This window comes from Schistocerca americana, chromosome 6, assembly GCF_021461395.2.
Source record: "Schistocerca americana isolate TAMUIC-IGC-003095 chromosome 6, iqSchAmer2.1, whole genome shotgun sequence".
Classification (NCBI taxonomy): domain Eukaryota; kingdom Metazoa; phylum Arthropoda; class Insecta; order Orthoptera; family Acrididae; genus Schistocerca; species Schistocerca americana.
The window spans coordinates 540,352,645-540,369,949 of NC_060124.1; the positions used below are offsets into that span (position 1 = coordinate 540,352,645).

At 38.2% G+C, this 17,305-nt stretch overlaps 1 protein-coding gene across 1 annotated transcript in view; it reads left to right on the forward strand.

Moving 5' to 3' along the window:
• The window catches only part of LOC124620279 (serine/threonine-protein phosphatase 6 regulatory ankyrin repeat subunit A), a 437,897-nt gene that overhangs the window by 313,338 nt on the left and 107,254 nt on the right, over positions 1 to 17,305 (forward strand). The window contains exons 15-16 of the mRNA XM_047146947.1: positions 2,324 to 2,455; positions 6,554 to 6,760. Of these exons, the coding sequence (XP_047002903.1) occupies positions 2,324 to 2,455; positions 6,554 to 6,760 (339 nt within the window). The remainder of the gene's footprint in view (positions 1 to 2,323; positions 2,456 to 6,553; positions 6,761 to 17,305) is intronic.

Here is a 17,305-nt window from a genome sequence, read left to right on the forward strand (position 1 = left end):
ATGTCAAAAGAGTGTTCAGTTTTCAAAATATCATCCAAGGCAGGGTCATCCAGCTTAAGAGCAGCAGTGTGTACCTCTGTACTGGGAGCAAACTGGACTACTATTTCTCGAATCAAGGAGTTGGTGTATGAGGTTTTGCAATCAGAGTTGATACAAGGAAATCGCAACAGTGGCCCAAACCTTGAAAATCAGTCACCCAAGTGTAATTTGACTGCCAAGGTTGCATGTAACATTGATGAACCTCAAATCACAGTGGAAATCAAGGAACACATCTCCTCAAAAGTGAGTGTGATGTAATTCAGGAACTGAGCCAACTTCTTCAGGAAGAAAAACATCTCCGGAAAAGTCCCATGAAAGGAATAATGGACACTGAAGAGTATCATCAGAGACTTGAAAGGCTGTGAAGTGCTGTTTCATTCACTACAAATATGTGTCTCAATCCTCTTCAGCATTGTTAAAAGGCAGAAGTGCAGGTGGGTAGCTGTTGACCTGGCAAGTAACCACCACCTACACAGATTGGGGACTCTGAACTTGCACTTGATCCTTCAAAAGCCGAATATCCTGATGGAGCAATTCAGTCCGCTACCACTGTTACCATTGCTGCTGGTGAAAATGCTGCCTGACATGCCATTTCAATTGCTGCTGCAGGAGCAGTTGTTGCTGTTTCTGTTCTAATCTGTGTGACACAGCAAACCTTTTACCTCATCACAAATTGTAGTGCCCAGAATCGAACTTGGGAACCTATAGAAAGTGGCCATTGGCCAGGCTGTCAACAGCAAGACGCTAACAGCAAACAGGAAGACAACAACAACAAGAGGAGAACAGACAGAAGAGACAACACCACAGAATAACAAGTCCAACAAGTATTCAAGAGCAAAACCCTAAGATGTTGCAAATCCAGAGAACACAAGAATGGTTTGTGGTGACAATGATACCAAAACTCAGAAAAATCACTTCTGAAATTGAGCCTTTGCACTGTTAACTTTAAAGGGTGGCTGCAGGCACCATTAGGCTGGCAAGCCAGGTATAGCTCAATGGACAGCACATTCAGTGGCGATACCAGCACCTCAAGATGTTGCAGTACTGCCTAGCGTCTGTTACAGAGTTCCGTGACTTCTGGCAAGTCTTCAGACTCACCAGGCCAGGATACCAGAGTAGCGACCTATCTAGGTGTGCCCAAGGGTTGGGGTGGATATAGGAGTGCCATCCCCTGCAACATCAGCTGGGAGGGGCCATGATGTCACTTCTCTCCTTAATTTTATGGAAATAAGACAGGTTATGACCAATACTTGCAATGATGAAAATAAAACCATCAGGAACTTACCACTCACACCTTAACTACCAGTCTGAGGTTGAGCCAAGTCCTATACAGTCTGACTTACTGTAGACCAGTGACATTCCTGAAAGTATAACACCATAGACTCTCAGATTCCCCAGGAATGATCTCTTTTTCCTTAACTTGCAGAAGTAATTCCTGTCAGCTGGCTTATCTCCAGTCCAGTAGAAGAGTGATGCCCTTCTCTTACCCCAATAATATTATGAACCAAGCACCAAGTGATCTTAGGGGCTGATGACTACCAGTCTATTCCCTTGAAGACTCAATCAGCTTCATTTTCATTGTCCTGAATAATAGAGAAACATTTCCTTTGAGATTATGAAAAACATAGGAATATGTTATTACCTGTTTTATATTTAATCCAATTGTTCTGCAGAATAAATTCAAAATATAAAATGTTGCTCTGATTTTAAAAGATAAGGAATCATTTTTATATTTGCTTATGTACCCATGTATGTTTGTTTTTCTTGTGTGTAAGATGTAATTATCAGGTGTAATTGTAATGTATGGTATCAGCTTATAGTGTGCTAATCTCTACGGTCTTCATGCAGTTCGTGTAACAATAAAGGTGTGAAATTGAATGTAATATTTATGCTTACCTCAGAGTATTAGGAAACTTTGCTTTGAAGATCTCATCTGATTTTTCTACAATTGACAGATTTGTATTCTTTATTCTTAGCAGAGTATATTACTGGCCTGATAATTCATGATTGATTAAAGGTTGGTTTGAATTTTGCAAGGCAATACATTTGGTGATAGGTTGAAGCCTTGACACAGTGTGTGAGGTATGCACAGAATACTTGGTTGAGTGGCCACTGACCTCACGTTGTGACCCAGAAATCACTTTTAATCCATCATGAACATTCAGAATTTGTGATCATTTGAGTGAAGCAGGAGCATTGTAATAATGTAAAGTAAGACTGTGATTTAAAAACTAAAAATAGAAAAATTGCATACCACACTATAAATTTGTTTTGAAATTTTCAGTTTGTTTACAACTTGATGATATGCAGCAAAAACAATAACAACAAAACAATTGAAGACTTCATCCTGGTGTCACCAGCTCCTGTTGACACTGCAGCTAAATTGTCAAATATCTTTGTTGTACTTTCTACAAAGGTGAGTCTATTAGCTTACTTTTGATGATAAATTCACATTCATATGTACTCAAACATAAAAAAATTAATAAGCTATAATATTGACACAGTATAATATATACCTAACATTACAAAATAATATAATGATGGACAGCATGTACCAATATAGCATAAAATATGAAATATGGCTTTTTGTAATCTAGAATATTATTCAGTTACTGGCTGATGAAAATTCAGCATACATTTTATTTGTGATACTTACAGGAATAATGTTGTTTTCCACCAGGAGGAACTTTCAGACATTAGCACATGAGTCCACTCATGAATCCTTTCCTATCATTCTCCTTGAGTATTACAATACAAAAGCAAATGGAAGGTTGAACATTATGTCATCTGCTCACAATAAAAAAAAAATGAAAAAAAAATCTGAAAAACACTAGAAAATTTATTATAGGTCAGCAGTTCTTATAATTATATTTGTGGTATCTGATGGTCACTCCTTGCTACTTTTATTTAGCAGTTTTTTCTCCTCCCTGCACCCCCTTTTGTTAGATTGGCCTATTATAGAAACAGAATGATTAAGAAACAGCATTTTTGTGTACCATTTTAATGTTAGACTAAAGGGTAATCTAGATATTGTAGCAAAACTGAAAACTGTGTCAAAACAAATGGATCATCGATAGCCCAAGGTAATCCGACAGTTGAAACTTTCAACTTACGTACCTTAAATTGTCAGAAAATCTGTTGTATACATCATCTTTTCATTGTACTTCATTCAGATAACAGTGTCATAAAAGACAGAAACTTGCTTGCTAGTTCAAGAACATATTTGTCTGCTAATTGGACGCTTCAGGTCAAAATTTTTTTGGTGTCTGTAGCGAACATTGAATTCATTATATCCTATGTTTAACTGCCATTTCTGGCATAGGTTCTCCAGACAGGTTAATCAGAGATCCATATTTTTCTGGTTTCCAAGGTTTTCTTTAAGAGCTATTTTACTGACTTAAAATGCAACCATCATCGTAAAGGAATCAAAAATTTTGTAACTGTAGTATTGTTATACAAAAGTTCATTTTTAATACTGAAATACAATTCATCAGCAAGATCTTATGTCTTAACTGTGTACATATTGTACGAGGATGAATCAAATATAAATGGGATTTTTTTTTTTTTAATTCATTAGCAAAAAACAAAAATTTATTTTCCCACATATTTTATCACTTTACAATTTTTTTTTCCCATTGAGAAGGAAGGCTTTTCATCACAGCATCATAGTATGAAGCTGGTTGCATGAGGAGCCAATTGCGTACAAGTTCCCTTAACTTCCTTAAGAAGTCCAACCAAAGGTAAATCACAGGTTGGTAGGTCTGAGCTGCAAGTAGGATGATCAATCTTGAGCCCAGTACATTTCCTGTAGTTTGGAGACCTTTAGAACTAGTGTGTGGCCCCTGGCATTTTCATGGAGAAGGGTGACCAGTCGAAGTGGTTGGTTTCTTCTTTTGCAGCAATATGCATCCCTAACCCTCTTCAACAGCTCACAGTAATATGCAGCACTGATTATGTGTTGCTAGCTGACAGTCCTCTGCCACTCCTTACTGGTTTGTTTGGATTTGGTAGTGTAGTGCAGGATCCATGTTTTGTCACATGTAATGCTCCAACTCAAAAATGCACCACCTTTTTTTGCAAACCTTGCTGTAAGCTTCTGACAGACCTCCAAACACCTCAACTTCTGATTTACAACAATAGATCCATCTGGAACACACTGTCGGGAACTGCAGGTCATTTGTTATGATTGCTTGACAGCTCTCGTAACTTATTCTGACCTGTTCTGCAATTTCTCGCCTGTCAGTCACCTTCAGGAATGTCTCAAACCACATGAATGTTCTTGTCTTTAATGAGATGATCCTGTTGCTGATTTTCCACATGTTCTCGACCTTCCTTGAACTCTTTATGGCAGACGAACTCATGCATCCTCGACACTGTTTACTCACTGAACTTTGCAATCAATTTGTGGAAAACTTCTGTTGTTTGAACTCCTTCATGAGCAAGAAATTTTATAATTATGCATTAACAGTGGAGGGAGGTGCACCTGCTGCTCTGACATTTTGAGCATTACTGACGAAGCTGTTGGAAGTATGTAATGGCTAGCCCTGCCCACTCCTAATGGCCCCATCCATCAATACTAGAAGTGCAGGTCCAGTCCTACCAACTGTTAATGATCGGGGACTGAAATCCTGTTTTTATTTTATTCACTCTCATATTACTATGTGTAAACAACAGTCATATACTCATTTCCTTGAGTTTTTCACTTCTTTCAATCCGAATCAACATTCAAATATAAATAAGATATAAAAATCCAAAATATCACCTAAAAATAATAAAACAAAGTTACAGTGATTACGAAACTTTGTGTGGATGTTTTTCGGTTCTGAAAATCTGCAAAAAAGACTGTTAAGAAGAGAGATTTCTGAATTCAAATTTAGGAAATAACAAACTGTTTTTGCTCTTTGCAAGTGATATAACTTTATATCACCCTGAAGAAGATTGTGTTGTTGCTACCAGCTAATTAATGATGAAATAAAGAATACATATGTATACATTAAACAAACAAGGGCTACTGGGATAAAATCATTGCACTCATATTCTCTGGTCCTGTTACAAAATGGAATGACATAATGCCAACATTTTATAAACCTGAACTGGTCTTGGACTGAGTAAATGGTGATCTATGTAATTTGTTACTGGTGGAAAGCTCTCCTCAAAATTATGCCTTTATTCCTACTGGTACATCACAGACATATTATCTTAGCAAGATGGAGAGTTATGGTGTGCTATTTCAGGATGTAGATAAGTTGATGATAGGCAACCTCTATCAAATTGACCAACGCATAGTCATAATCCAGTTGACGTTTCCAGTTTATTTTCATTTCTTTTGTGATACAATGTGATAGTATCCCCATAATGAACTTTCTTTGAGAATGCTGGCCATGAAAATTTATAATTTCATCTAAGGGCTAATGTTTCTTGTGTAAGTTTTACTTCTATGATGTAAATGATACAGTTGATTATATTCAGTTATAGTGATGCAGTTACCTTTATATGGACCTTAACAATATCCCTGAATTCACAAGAGACTAAGTAAATGAAACAGTACGACATCTTATTTTAGATACAGTGCCATCACAGTTCATTACTCAGGATCTCCCATCTTTGGTTGTGACATCAGTTTCATTTCTCAGGTGTTTCCATCTGTCATTTTATGGCTAAATCAGTTCCAGTTCCATGCACTATTCTGTCACACAAATACCATATGGCAAAAACATTTTCAATACAAGTTACAGCTGTCTCAAATGGCTTTTGAACAGCATATTTTTATTGTCTTTTATACAGATTTTTATTTGGGATTACCTTCTAATAGAACCCTTCTTGTGATTAACATTTTTTCTTACCAGATATGTATTTTCTTCTTCTAATACTTCATAATCTTCAGATTTTAGCCTCATGTAAATTGTTAAAATTATAATTAAAAACAATTAAACATTGCCAAGTATAAGTAGGTGCACAATGTGAAGTAGTATAAATGCATATGCAAGCCACATTACATGGGGAAGAAATTTAAATCACTGACATTTCACCAGTAATGTAGAAGATTTGGTGGTGCATAATTTCTTATCACCTGATGTGCACCAATGTCTTCATTTAAATTCCAAACCTCACAGTCAGTAATGGCCTGGTGGCATGCAACATTGTTGATTATAATCTGTCAGCTGCATTAGGGCTATGTGCTTGGTGACCGCCTGATGCTATGCAATGGAAGTACAGGGTATGTGCCACCAGCCTTTCTGCTCTTTCATCAGCAGCATAAGTGCAAAGTCATACTCAGTGTGTGCTCATTGCAATCGTCCTCACTGAACAGGTGCACAAGATGTAACATTCACTTTTCCCTAAGGAACTTTCTAATTAGGTAGCTGGTCAAGCCCATGAAGTATCCCATTCATGATAGCTGTATGATTCTTCTTTTGTATGGGAAATATTAGTGGTTAAATGTAATAATTTATTTTTACTGCAACTGTAAGTAGATAATTTAGGTACTAAAATGTGTTTTAAACGCCTCTAACAGGAGAAAGAGAGAGCTAAAGACTTGATAGCTGCTGGTAAGCAGTGTGAGACAATGGCAACAGAGCTGCTGGCCCTGGCTGCTGGGTCAGATTCAGCAGGTCGTATTCTGACTGCTACTGACAGACGAAACATAGAGTTCCTCGATGTACTCATTGAAAATGAGCAGAAGGAGGTCATTGCACACATGGTTGTACAACGGTATCTTCAGGCAAGTATCACTCTTATTATATTATCCAAGTATACCTTCATTTGCAGAATAAGCTTTTAGTGCATGTTCAGTGGTACCCATGCCCTTCTCATTCCAGTTAGTGACATACTGAGAAAATGCAAAGTTAAACCTATCATTTGTCTTGACAGAATATTTTTGTCTGTCATCCATTTATAATTTAGAGGCACACTTTTGCTGATTATTAGGACACTGGAAAATATGTTGCTTTTTGTGGCCTTAAATCAAAAATCTACCTAAATACAGGTCTTGTACAGTCATATTGAACTCAAATCATATACAAGTTGCCTATTCTTTTTTTTCTTTAGTTGGTTGAGCAAATATTTAAAGTTAAACTGAAGGTGGCAGAAAGTTGAGAAGTAAGAGAAAAGATGGTATGGAGTGTCTCACCACGCCAGATGTATGGAAAAGATGTGGACAAAATAATATAGACTGTTAGTGTAATAAATCCTTTGTTGTATAAACTATGAAGTGAAAAAGTAATTACTAAGGAAAAGGGTGGGTTTTAGGGTAAAGGGTGCAAATATTGTTCTCCGTAAGATTTTCTAGGCTTTAATAAAGAAGGAAAATTCACAGCATTACTGTGAAACATAAGTAGTTTCTATAACCGAGTATCATAGTAGAAATAATAATTAAAAAATTTATAACAATAACTCAGGTACAAAATTCACTTTTATAACATATTCCATATTACTAACATCAAATTCTTTCAAAGAAGCAAACAGAGAAAGGCATTAATTTACCTTTCAGGTACTAAGGAAGTTTTATTTTTATTTTTTCTCATATAAGTGTAATAAAACTGACTTAATTAAAATATGCCATAGTTCAGCTGCCAAGACCTGCTAATAAATTCTTTATTGTTCACAACCGGTTTCATTATTCAGACTGTCATCTAGTAACCTAAAAATCAAATCCATCTTAATGTTCGCTATCAGCTCTTGGCATATGTTTTATTTTTTATTTTTTAAAAATACTTAATGGGTGTTGGGGCACCACATTCACAAAATATAATCTGATTTTCAGTCTTGGGAAGGAACACTAAAAAGTCCCAAGTCACTGACTGGTAAAAGAATCACATAGAAAGTGTTTGGTATGAGTATGAATATCCAGCCTTCATGACGTCACTTGCCGTGAGCTGGACTGCATGCAGAAGGAAGTACCAATTAGCATCACAGGCTACTTTTCTGAGGGTTGCCAGTCCAGACTCAATCTCCAGCAAATACTTGTTATTTAGCACTTATCATTTCTTAAGTTTCTCAAATTCTCTTATGTTTGTAATGTTTTCATATTCTGGAATAATCAGTGTTTTATAAATTGTAGCACTGTCCATCCAGGGAGCAGTTCTCTGCCTGTCTTTGACATCCATAACAAATGTACTCTCAATACTAAGTAGTGTACTTCTTTGACAACCCTAATTTTGGATTTGTACTTGATTGTGATTATGATGGGACATTTTTTGGTGGAGGTGCCAAGTACCACAACTCATCCATATCACTGTGGCTCCAATTAGATAATGTAAAAGGCATTGCTTACATGGACAAGAACCAGAATAAAAGTAGGACATCGTTCCTGAGGTCCATATATTCAGCAGACCAATGGACTCCAAATCAACAGCAAGTCGGCTGCACATCAAGCATCCGTCAGTATTTTCTGGAGACATTGGACAGGGCCCGATGAAATGTTTCTAATGATTTGACCAAGTCATCAAGAAAAACAGATAGGATGACATGGTGTGTTTGGTAAAAGTGCACTTTTACTTGGATTCACAGTCCAGCAGTGGTTCAAGAACAATGAAGAGAACCTTGGTAGCTAGGACAAATACCAGACTGAACTGAAGAAAACATTTAATGACAATCAATAGTGAGTCCACTTAACTGAAGAACAGGGAACACAAAAGTCATGGGGAAATGACTCACTGTTATCAGTGAACGTTTAGGCCCTATGCCACATCGAGAATCCAAATATGGCAGAAGCTGACAAAATCTCATATTTGATGAAAGGGGCCACAGAAGACATGTACAGAGCTCTGCTGGTAAAGGATGCCACAATAACAGAGGAAGGCATAAAGTGGTGCCAGCACATCGAGGAAATGCAGCAGGAAGGAGTCACCAAAAGACATAGAACCAACTCCCGAATGTGATACATTTCATAATTGTGAAAGACCATCATGACCTTGCCTCTCTAAAATCCCAGAAAGTGGGAGAAGCTATATCAGCCAGAAATGTCAGTCTGACTACACAAGAGATAGCAGCCGTGAATGTTGATACCACATGTCAGAAGGTAATAGAAAATGTTGAGGAACAGAGATATTGATCTCTGCCACCAGTTGAACATGCCATAATAAGTGAACATAGACTTAATGATGTAGACGTCGAAAGACACCCCAGCATCTGACCAACACAGTTACAACCACCTCTTCTGCCAAGTATAATGCTCCACAAAAGAAGAGACATTTTTATGATGCATTGCCGTGCACACATTGTACTTTACTGCAGTGAAAGAAGACAAGTGTTTGATGACTATTATGCTGCAAGACATCAATCATCTATGTCTATGTAAATACTCTGCAGGCCACCATATGGTGCACGGTGGAGGGTTCTGTATACCAATACTAGTCGTTTCCTTTCCTATTCCACTCACAGATAGAATGAGGGAAAAAATGACTGTTAATATGCTTCCATATGAGTCCTAATTTCTCATATCTTACCTTTGTGGTCCTTACATGGAATGTATGTTGGCAGCTATAGAATTGTTCTGTACTCGGCTTCATGTACTGGTTCTCTAAATGAGTGCTGACTAATTGGTGAATAATCCTGTGTTAATAACACCACTTGTTCTATCTTTACGCCACACAGGATTGGAAATGATCACAACAGTCCTTTTCTTGCTAGTTAACTACAGACAATTATAGCCAATCTGTGGGCTGAAGCCCATTGCCATACCCTACATGAGACTGCTACCCAATATGCCAGAGCTATTTGCTGTCACTGTACAATGATACCAGCCACTCACCTACCTGCCAAGTTCAGGAAAACTAATCAAGGTGACCACCTATGGAAGTGAGGATGTGACAAATGAGAATCTTCCATGGACAGATATCAAGCTTCCAGGAAATCTCATCAATGACCAACCTGACAGGGCCGTACACAATTCAAAGACTTTTTTGGATTGTTGAATGCTTACAGTTGCCAGCTAAACAAGACTGTGTCCAGCAGTATGAAACTGATTGTGCTGAAAGTCACAATTGGAAACTATGGGCACTTGTTTTTCAGTGCACATCTCACCAGATGACCCAATGGATTTACCAGGATAGTCAGCCAGCATAGAGAATGGTGATCCATCACAGTTGTGAATGGCTTGCCAAATAAATTTGGTTAGAACTTGTTGATGTCCCAAATTACTGCAAGACACCCATTTTCAGTTGTAGAGTAGTTCATCTCAGACTTGAAGAGTACTCTGGAAACCCCAAGCTTTTCAGCCTTTTCAACACCTTCCTGAATTTGAACTGTACTGCATCTATCCCATAAGCTGTGAGTGTCATTGTGAAGTTCTGTTTCAGCATTATCATAAACAGTTCTATGATTGGAGAAGATGTTAGCATCTCTTTAAGAACAAGGAAGTGCCTTCCTTCTGCCTCATTTCAGGAAAATTTGGCATCTCCTTACTGTAGTTGTTGCAAGAGATTGTCTTGGCACTGAAGCCGTTAATGAATCACCGGTAGTATGAACACATTACAAGAAATCTTTTCACGTCACTAGTGTGCCTAACAGTCAGAAAATCTGAGACTGCTCTTATTTTCTGTGGATCACCATGAACTAGATGCCTCAAGATTTCTGTTTCTTGGGCAACAAAGAGGCACTTTTTCAGATTGAGGCAGAGGCCTGCAGTCTGAACACACTTTAAAAGAGTTGTCGAGCAAATTAAATGTTCTTCAAATGTCTTCAAAGAAATTACAGTGTCATGCACATAGCAATGACACATTGTCCTTGAGAGTTGTTGGAGCAGATAGACCATCATATGCTCTAAGGTGGCTGGGGCATTACATAGTTCAAACCACATGACTTTGAATTGAAGCCACTAGGTGTTATGATGGCAGTATTTTCCCTGTCGGCTTCATTGACCTTGATCTACTAGTAACCTGTCTGCATGACCATAGCTGAGAAATACTTTGCTCCTCTCAAGAAATCTAGGGTGCCATCAGTGCACAGCATTCAGTAGACTTCTTCATTCATGATTTTGTTGAGTCGTCATTAGTTGATGCAGAAATACTCTGCACTCTTTGCTGTCCTACTTCCCAAGGACCGTAGGAGAGGACCAAGTACACTCTGAAGATTCAATAATATCATCTTGCAGTATCTTCTCCACTTCTTTCTGAACTGTGCTACACCACTCAGCCAGTGACACCCTGCATGAGCACTGGCTATGTGGTGGATAATCCCGCATTAATATGGCATTTTACCATGCGCCCCTTGGTTTGTGTTTTCTTCACTCTGGACTGGAAAGTGTCTGAAAATTGACACAGAATTCCCAAAACTAGCCAACGTTGTTCCTCAATCAGGCCAAACCATGTTCGCAGTTAGATAACAGCTTCTTCCACTGTACTGTCAGTAGTGGAATCGAAGCATAATTCATTGTCAGTGGCACTGTGCTGCCCATCCTACACTGATTTGGCTGTTCCTACACACATATATTTTGGGATGAATTGTGACTTCTTGTGACATTTGTCATCCAAAGTTCTTGAAGCCAATGACCTTGCTGCAGTGGTAACACAGGTTCCTGTCAGTTCACTGAAGTTAAGCACTGTCGGACTGGACTAGCACTTGGATGTGTGACCATCCAGTCTGCTGAGTACTGTTGGTGCGTGGGGTGTGCTCAGCCTTTGTGAGGCAAACTGAGGATCCACTCTATTGAGAGGTGGTGGCTCTGGTCTCATAAACAGACATACAGCTGAGACAGCAGTGTGCTGACCACATGCCTCCGCATATATGCATCCAGTGATGTCTGTGGGCTGAGGACGATGGGGTAACCAGTCGGTCACAGCCTGTTTGAGCAGAGTTTAAAGTTCTCCTTGACAACCTGTGGTCCTTATGATTGTTGCTGCTATGTAATTTCTATTTTGAGTCAGAGTAGCTTTTTGCAGTTAACAAAAGTTCCTCAATGTACCTGAACATTTGGATTGATGACTGGAACTTGTCTCATTGTTGACAGCAGGATAACAATGTCTTCAAAGGCAAACAACCATTCAGAGCAGTCTTTACTATGTGTGCTTGCTGCAATAGCTTCGTCTGTCTGGAGCTCTGGTCTGGCACAGTCTGTGACTGCTTATAATGCCTAAGAATAAGATTATGACTACATTCTGTTAAAACAACAGATTCGAAGAGCTTTGTTCTGTCATAGGTACAGTCCAAAGTAGTGCTTTAGTAACTTTTGTCAATACTCTCACTTTTCATACAGGCATATTCCTTGAAAAAACTTATCTAGGGAGACACCAAATTGCAAATGGCCTTGGAGTGAGGCACAGAAAATATCTTTCTTTGTTTTTAAGGAGGCATTAATGTCATATCCAGCCATAAAAATGTATGACGAGAATGCCGAGACAGACCTTCACACCAATGCAGCTATGGAATAGGTGCAGTTCTAGTGCATGTTTGCTGGAAAGGTATTACGTTATGCTTTCTGAGTACTCTCAAAGTCCTAGATGAACTTCTCTACAACCAATAACGAATACATTGCAGTTGATTTGGCCATCAACACATTCCAGCCACATTTTTTTCAAACCATTCACTGCTGTGATGGACAACGATTCTCTATGCTTTCATATGTTGATCCTTCTGATTGAAGGTTTGTGGGACTTCAGCCATTCACTTTCATAATGAAACAAAATACCTGCTGCCGTCCTTTGGATGTTATTTATTATATATAGCAGCCATTTTCAGTGATTCAGTATGTCATCTTCAGGTCTTAACTGACAGAGATGGGGGTGTACAGCATTGGGAGTTCACTCTCTCTGCATCAGTTAACGCCTGAAGTTGGTGTACTGAGCCATCGAAACTGGTTCTGTGTAATAAATAACATCAAAACAACAGCTGCAGGTGTTTCATTCTCTATGCTATCTGACTAGTCTGAAAAATCCATTGGCGTGACTTTTGAGATGGACACTGAAGCTTCAAGAGTACGCCTTCACAGTGGTATGCAAAAACCGACACAAACATGAGGTCACTGACTGTCTCTCAAGTTATCCATTGGGGGAACACAGCAGCATGGATGAAATCTGTCATTGCTGCAGTAAATGACTCTGCTGCTGAACGGAAAAAAAAGGTCTTGATGGTGGAGAAACTGATCAAAGAAAAATTCTAATTAATAAATGGGTTATTGATAAGAGTAAGTATGCTCCAATGGGGCAGAAATGGTTGCTCGTCATTCCAGCTAGCCTAAAGTATTTCTGCTGTGCTGCATCATCAGGTCAACTGTGGTTTGTGAAGAATCTAAACTGAATTATATGCAGATATCACTGGCCTGGTCTCTACTGATCCATTAGATACTACATGAACCACTGTAAGCAGTGCCAATGACAGAAGTGCATGTCACATTTGCCTCCTGGGCATTTGATACAAAATCCATCCACAGCAGCATTACTAGGTTAAACTGGAATTGACCTCTTGGAGCGATTCTCAAAGTTGATAAATGAGAATCGATGATTTATAGTCTACACTAACTGCCTCTCCCAGTACGGTGTAACCAGTGCTGTGCTCACTGATGAAGCACTGTAAATTGCGAGATTCTTTGTAGAAGATATAATTTTGAAGCACAGAGCACCATACATGATCTCTAATCATGGAAAAACTTTTCCAGTCAAGACTAGTATCAGAGGTAATTTCATGTTGTGACACCACCCACAGGATGAAAATGGCCTACCACCTGCAGACAAATGGACTCATAGAACAAGACATTAGCAGACATGCTCTCAATGTACATTGATGTCAAATGTAGAGACTGGGGTACAATACTGCCTGTCATGACATTTGCTTATAACACAGAAAAGCAAGGCAATACTGGCTTCACAACATTGTTTCTGGTCCACAGTCACAAGGCTGAAATGACAATAGATACATAGTTCTATTTGAACTGTGCAATACTTAAGATGACTACATGGAATGCGTCATCACCAGGACCTAAGAAGCAAGCCAGCTGATTCACATATGGATGCTGGATACACGTGGGAAGAACCAGGAGCTTCATAATGCCAAGCACTGGCCAGTGAGAAACAGCCCAGTAGACTTGGTAGGGATTGTTACACCTGTGTGGAAAGTGGGATCATCAGAAAAATTGCTAAAGTGATACTTTGGGCCATAGCCTATTCTTTGTCACTTGTTGGATGTCACAGATGAAGTGAAGGATTGTGACACTGCACTAAGGAAACAAAAGCTGAGTGGTGTCACCCATGTCATCTGTATGAAGCCCTACTACAGTCCAGAGGAGCAGATCAATGATGAGGGGGGGGTTCTTGTTGAAGGAAGCTGCAGCTCCACTTGACAATTACAGTTCTTTGACAGGAGGGGCTACCTTCGATGCTTGTCATTGTGAAGAGGATGTGACAACATGAGTCAAATGTGAGGATACTCCAGCACAGCCATACAGAGGACTACTGATAAGATGTAAATCTAGGATGCTGTAATCAACTTTAATGAGCACTTCGAAACAGCAGTTCTCTGTTTCTCCAGGAGAGGGAGCAGTGCTGCAAGTAGTGCTGCATGCAATATGGAATAGTGGTTTAGCATACTGGTTGAACTGCTGTTGGTGATCAGTTAAAATCCAATCACTAGGAAATACTTGTTATTTAGTGTTTATCATTTTTAAAAGGTTCTTGAAATTTCATATGTTTGTAATTTTTCGATATTCTGGAATATTCAATGTTTCTATAAATTACAGCACTCTCCATCCAAGAGACAATTACGTTCCTTATGTACTCCTGTTCCCATAAGTAATTTGTTTTCAGTGCTAATGTTGTACATGATTGACTACCCTGCTTTCAGATTTGATCTTGATTGTGGTTACAATGTGACAGTATCAATGAGTCTGGTAGGAACTGGTCAATCCATACAAATACCTGTGTTTAACAACTTGTAGGGATATGAAATGGAATGATCACATCAGCTCATTTGTAGGTAAAGCTGGTGACAGACTACTGGTCCCTTTTTCCATATTCTGGAATATTCTGTGTTTATATAAATTGCTGCACTCTCCATCCAGGAGACAGTCCTGTTCTGTATGTACTTTGGTTCCCATAAGCAATGTGCTTTCAGTGGTAAGTGCCATACATCATTGATGACTGCTTTCAGATATGGTAATGCATAAATAAACAATTTCAAAAGACTGCAGGTCATTGCTAGTATACTAGAGAAATGCAATGAGCCTAGGAAGGCTATTAATACATAATGCTCATGTAATCTATCCTATAATGTTGCTCAGGTGTGTGGGACCCATATCAAATAGGACTAAGGAGAGGATATTGAAGGTATAGAAAGGAAGGCAGCACAAGTGTTCCCAGTTTTATTTGATCCAAGGGGAAATGTTGTGGAAATGCTGAAAGAATGAGCTGGCAGACCTGAAGATACACACAAACTGTCCTGTGAAAGCCTTCTTAGGAAGTTTCTAGAACCAACTTCAAGTACTGTATCTAAGAATTTAGTATAATCCCCTAGATATCCCTTCCACAGGTCCAAGAAGACAAGATTATGTTAACGTAGTGCACACAGGAGGTTTTTAACTACTCATGCTTCCAGCACCCTGTATATGAGTGTAATGGGAAAAAGCACAATAACTATACAATGGGAAGTACCCTATGCCATGCAGTTCACAGAGGTTTTCAGAGTATAGATGTAGATGTAGACATACATTTAAGTTCATTGTCATGAATGTATTACCTTCACAACTAGTGAGCAGGTGAGCACCTAGTTCATGACTAATGCTTCTTGTGTAGCCACAAGAGTAATACTTTTATATTATGCTGATCAGGAGGCAAAACATCTAATAATGTAATTGGACTGAAAACAAAATTTGTCAAAATTTCATGAACTTCCACCTCACAAATCTGAACACTCTGAAGTGTCTACCTAATTCAACAGTATGGTAGAGCTGGCTCTGATCGCAGTTATACATTACACTGCTGTTTATGTTATAAAACAAAGCTATCCTATGTACACAGAAATCTTGACACCAATGCTTCACCACTAACAAAGACTGGCTATAGCACTTAAGCATTCACAAAGACTAGAGTATGGGAACTGGATCTGTGTGGGGACAAAATATTGATCATTTACCTTACTGTTTGAAATAATACTCACAAGATGCTTTTTTTTTAGTATCTATATGTTTGTCACATATTAATTGTTCAGTCAACTGATCTATAAAATTTTGTTTATAAATTAACTTTGCTCTTAAAGGTAAACATTACATTGTCTGAACTCAATAAATACTTCAGAAGTTTCTGTGTATTAAAGGATACTGAAAGAACAGTAAATCACTTAACCTCATGCCAAATGATTATTTGTAGTGTTCAGTGAATAACACACAGTTTCTAACTCACAGTACTCTGGCTATCCATGATTACCAGTTCAAACTTCTTGCCGTAGTGTAGTGTACTTTTATATTCTTTTGATTTAATTTTTATTGATCTCAGAAATCCTGTTGTATGTTGCTACACACAGATTTGGGACAAGTCACATTAACAATTAGTATAAATGTTCTAACTAACTGACCGTAAGAAAAACAATAGTTTCTTTTGCAGAATGAACCAGCTATAAGCTTATGGTAATAAGAAAATATTTAATTTTAGTGCTTTAGGGTGACCTTTATAAACCCTGCACTGAAGCAGTTCTTCTGAATTAACATTTTTGTTTTTTCTCTGAATCCTCCTCTATTGAACAAAGCTTTCAGATAGCTTTTTTATAGAATTTCTATGTGCCTTAAATTGCTGTGCCCTTTATGCAACCATTGACTAAGTATACATACACACCATTGGGATGATGGGTTTGATGATGGTGGATCTCATTTATCGTTTGTAAAAATGTATAAATTTTTCACAAATAAAATACTCTGTTTTGTGAAAATAAATACAAAGCCCTTACAAGATATACACATATACCAAAATTTGACAGTAAACACTAATGTAAGCAGTAATCAACAGTATGATACATAAAGCAAGCACCAATGGAATGAACAGTAGCATATAAAAAGAACAGAACCTAACAGCAAATTTGTTGGAACACACATTGGACACAAAGAAAAATATCTGTAAGTCCATATTTGTACCAAAGGTTGCAGCACCTTGGCTGTTTATTATAAAATGTTGAATCATAACACCTTCAACTGTCTAAATTTCCAGTTGCTATTTTATTTGACTAGCTTGTTTCAGCACTACATTACTCTATCTTCAGGCCCCTTTATAAAGACAACAATGATAACTATGTGAAATATATAACACACAGGGCAGTGTAAGTATCATATACAGTGGTAATATGTAGTAAC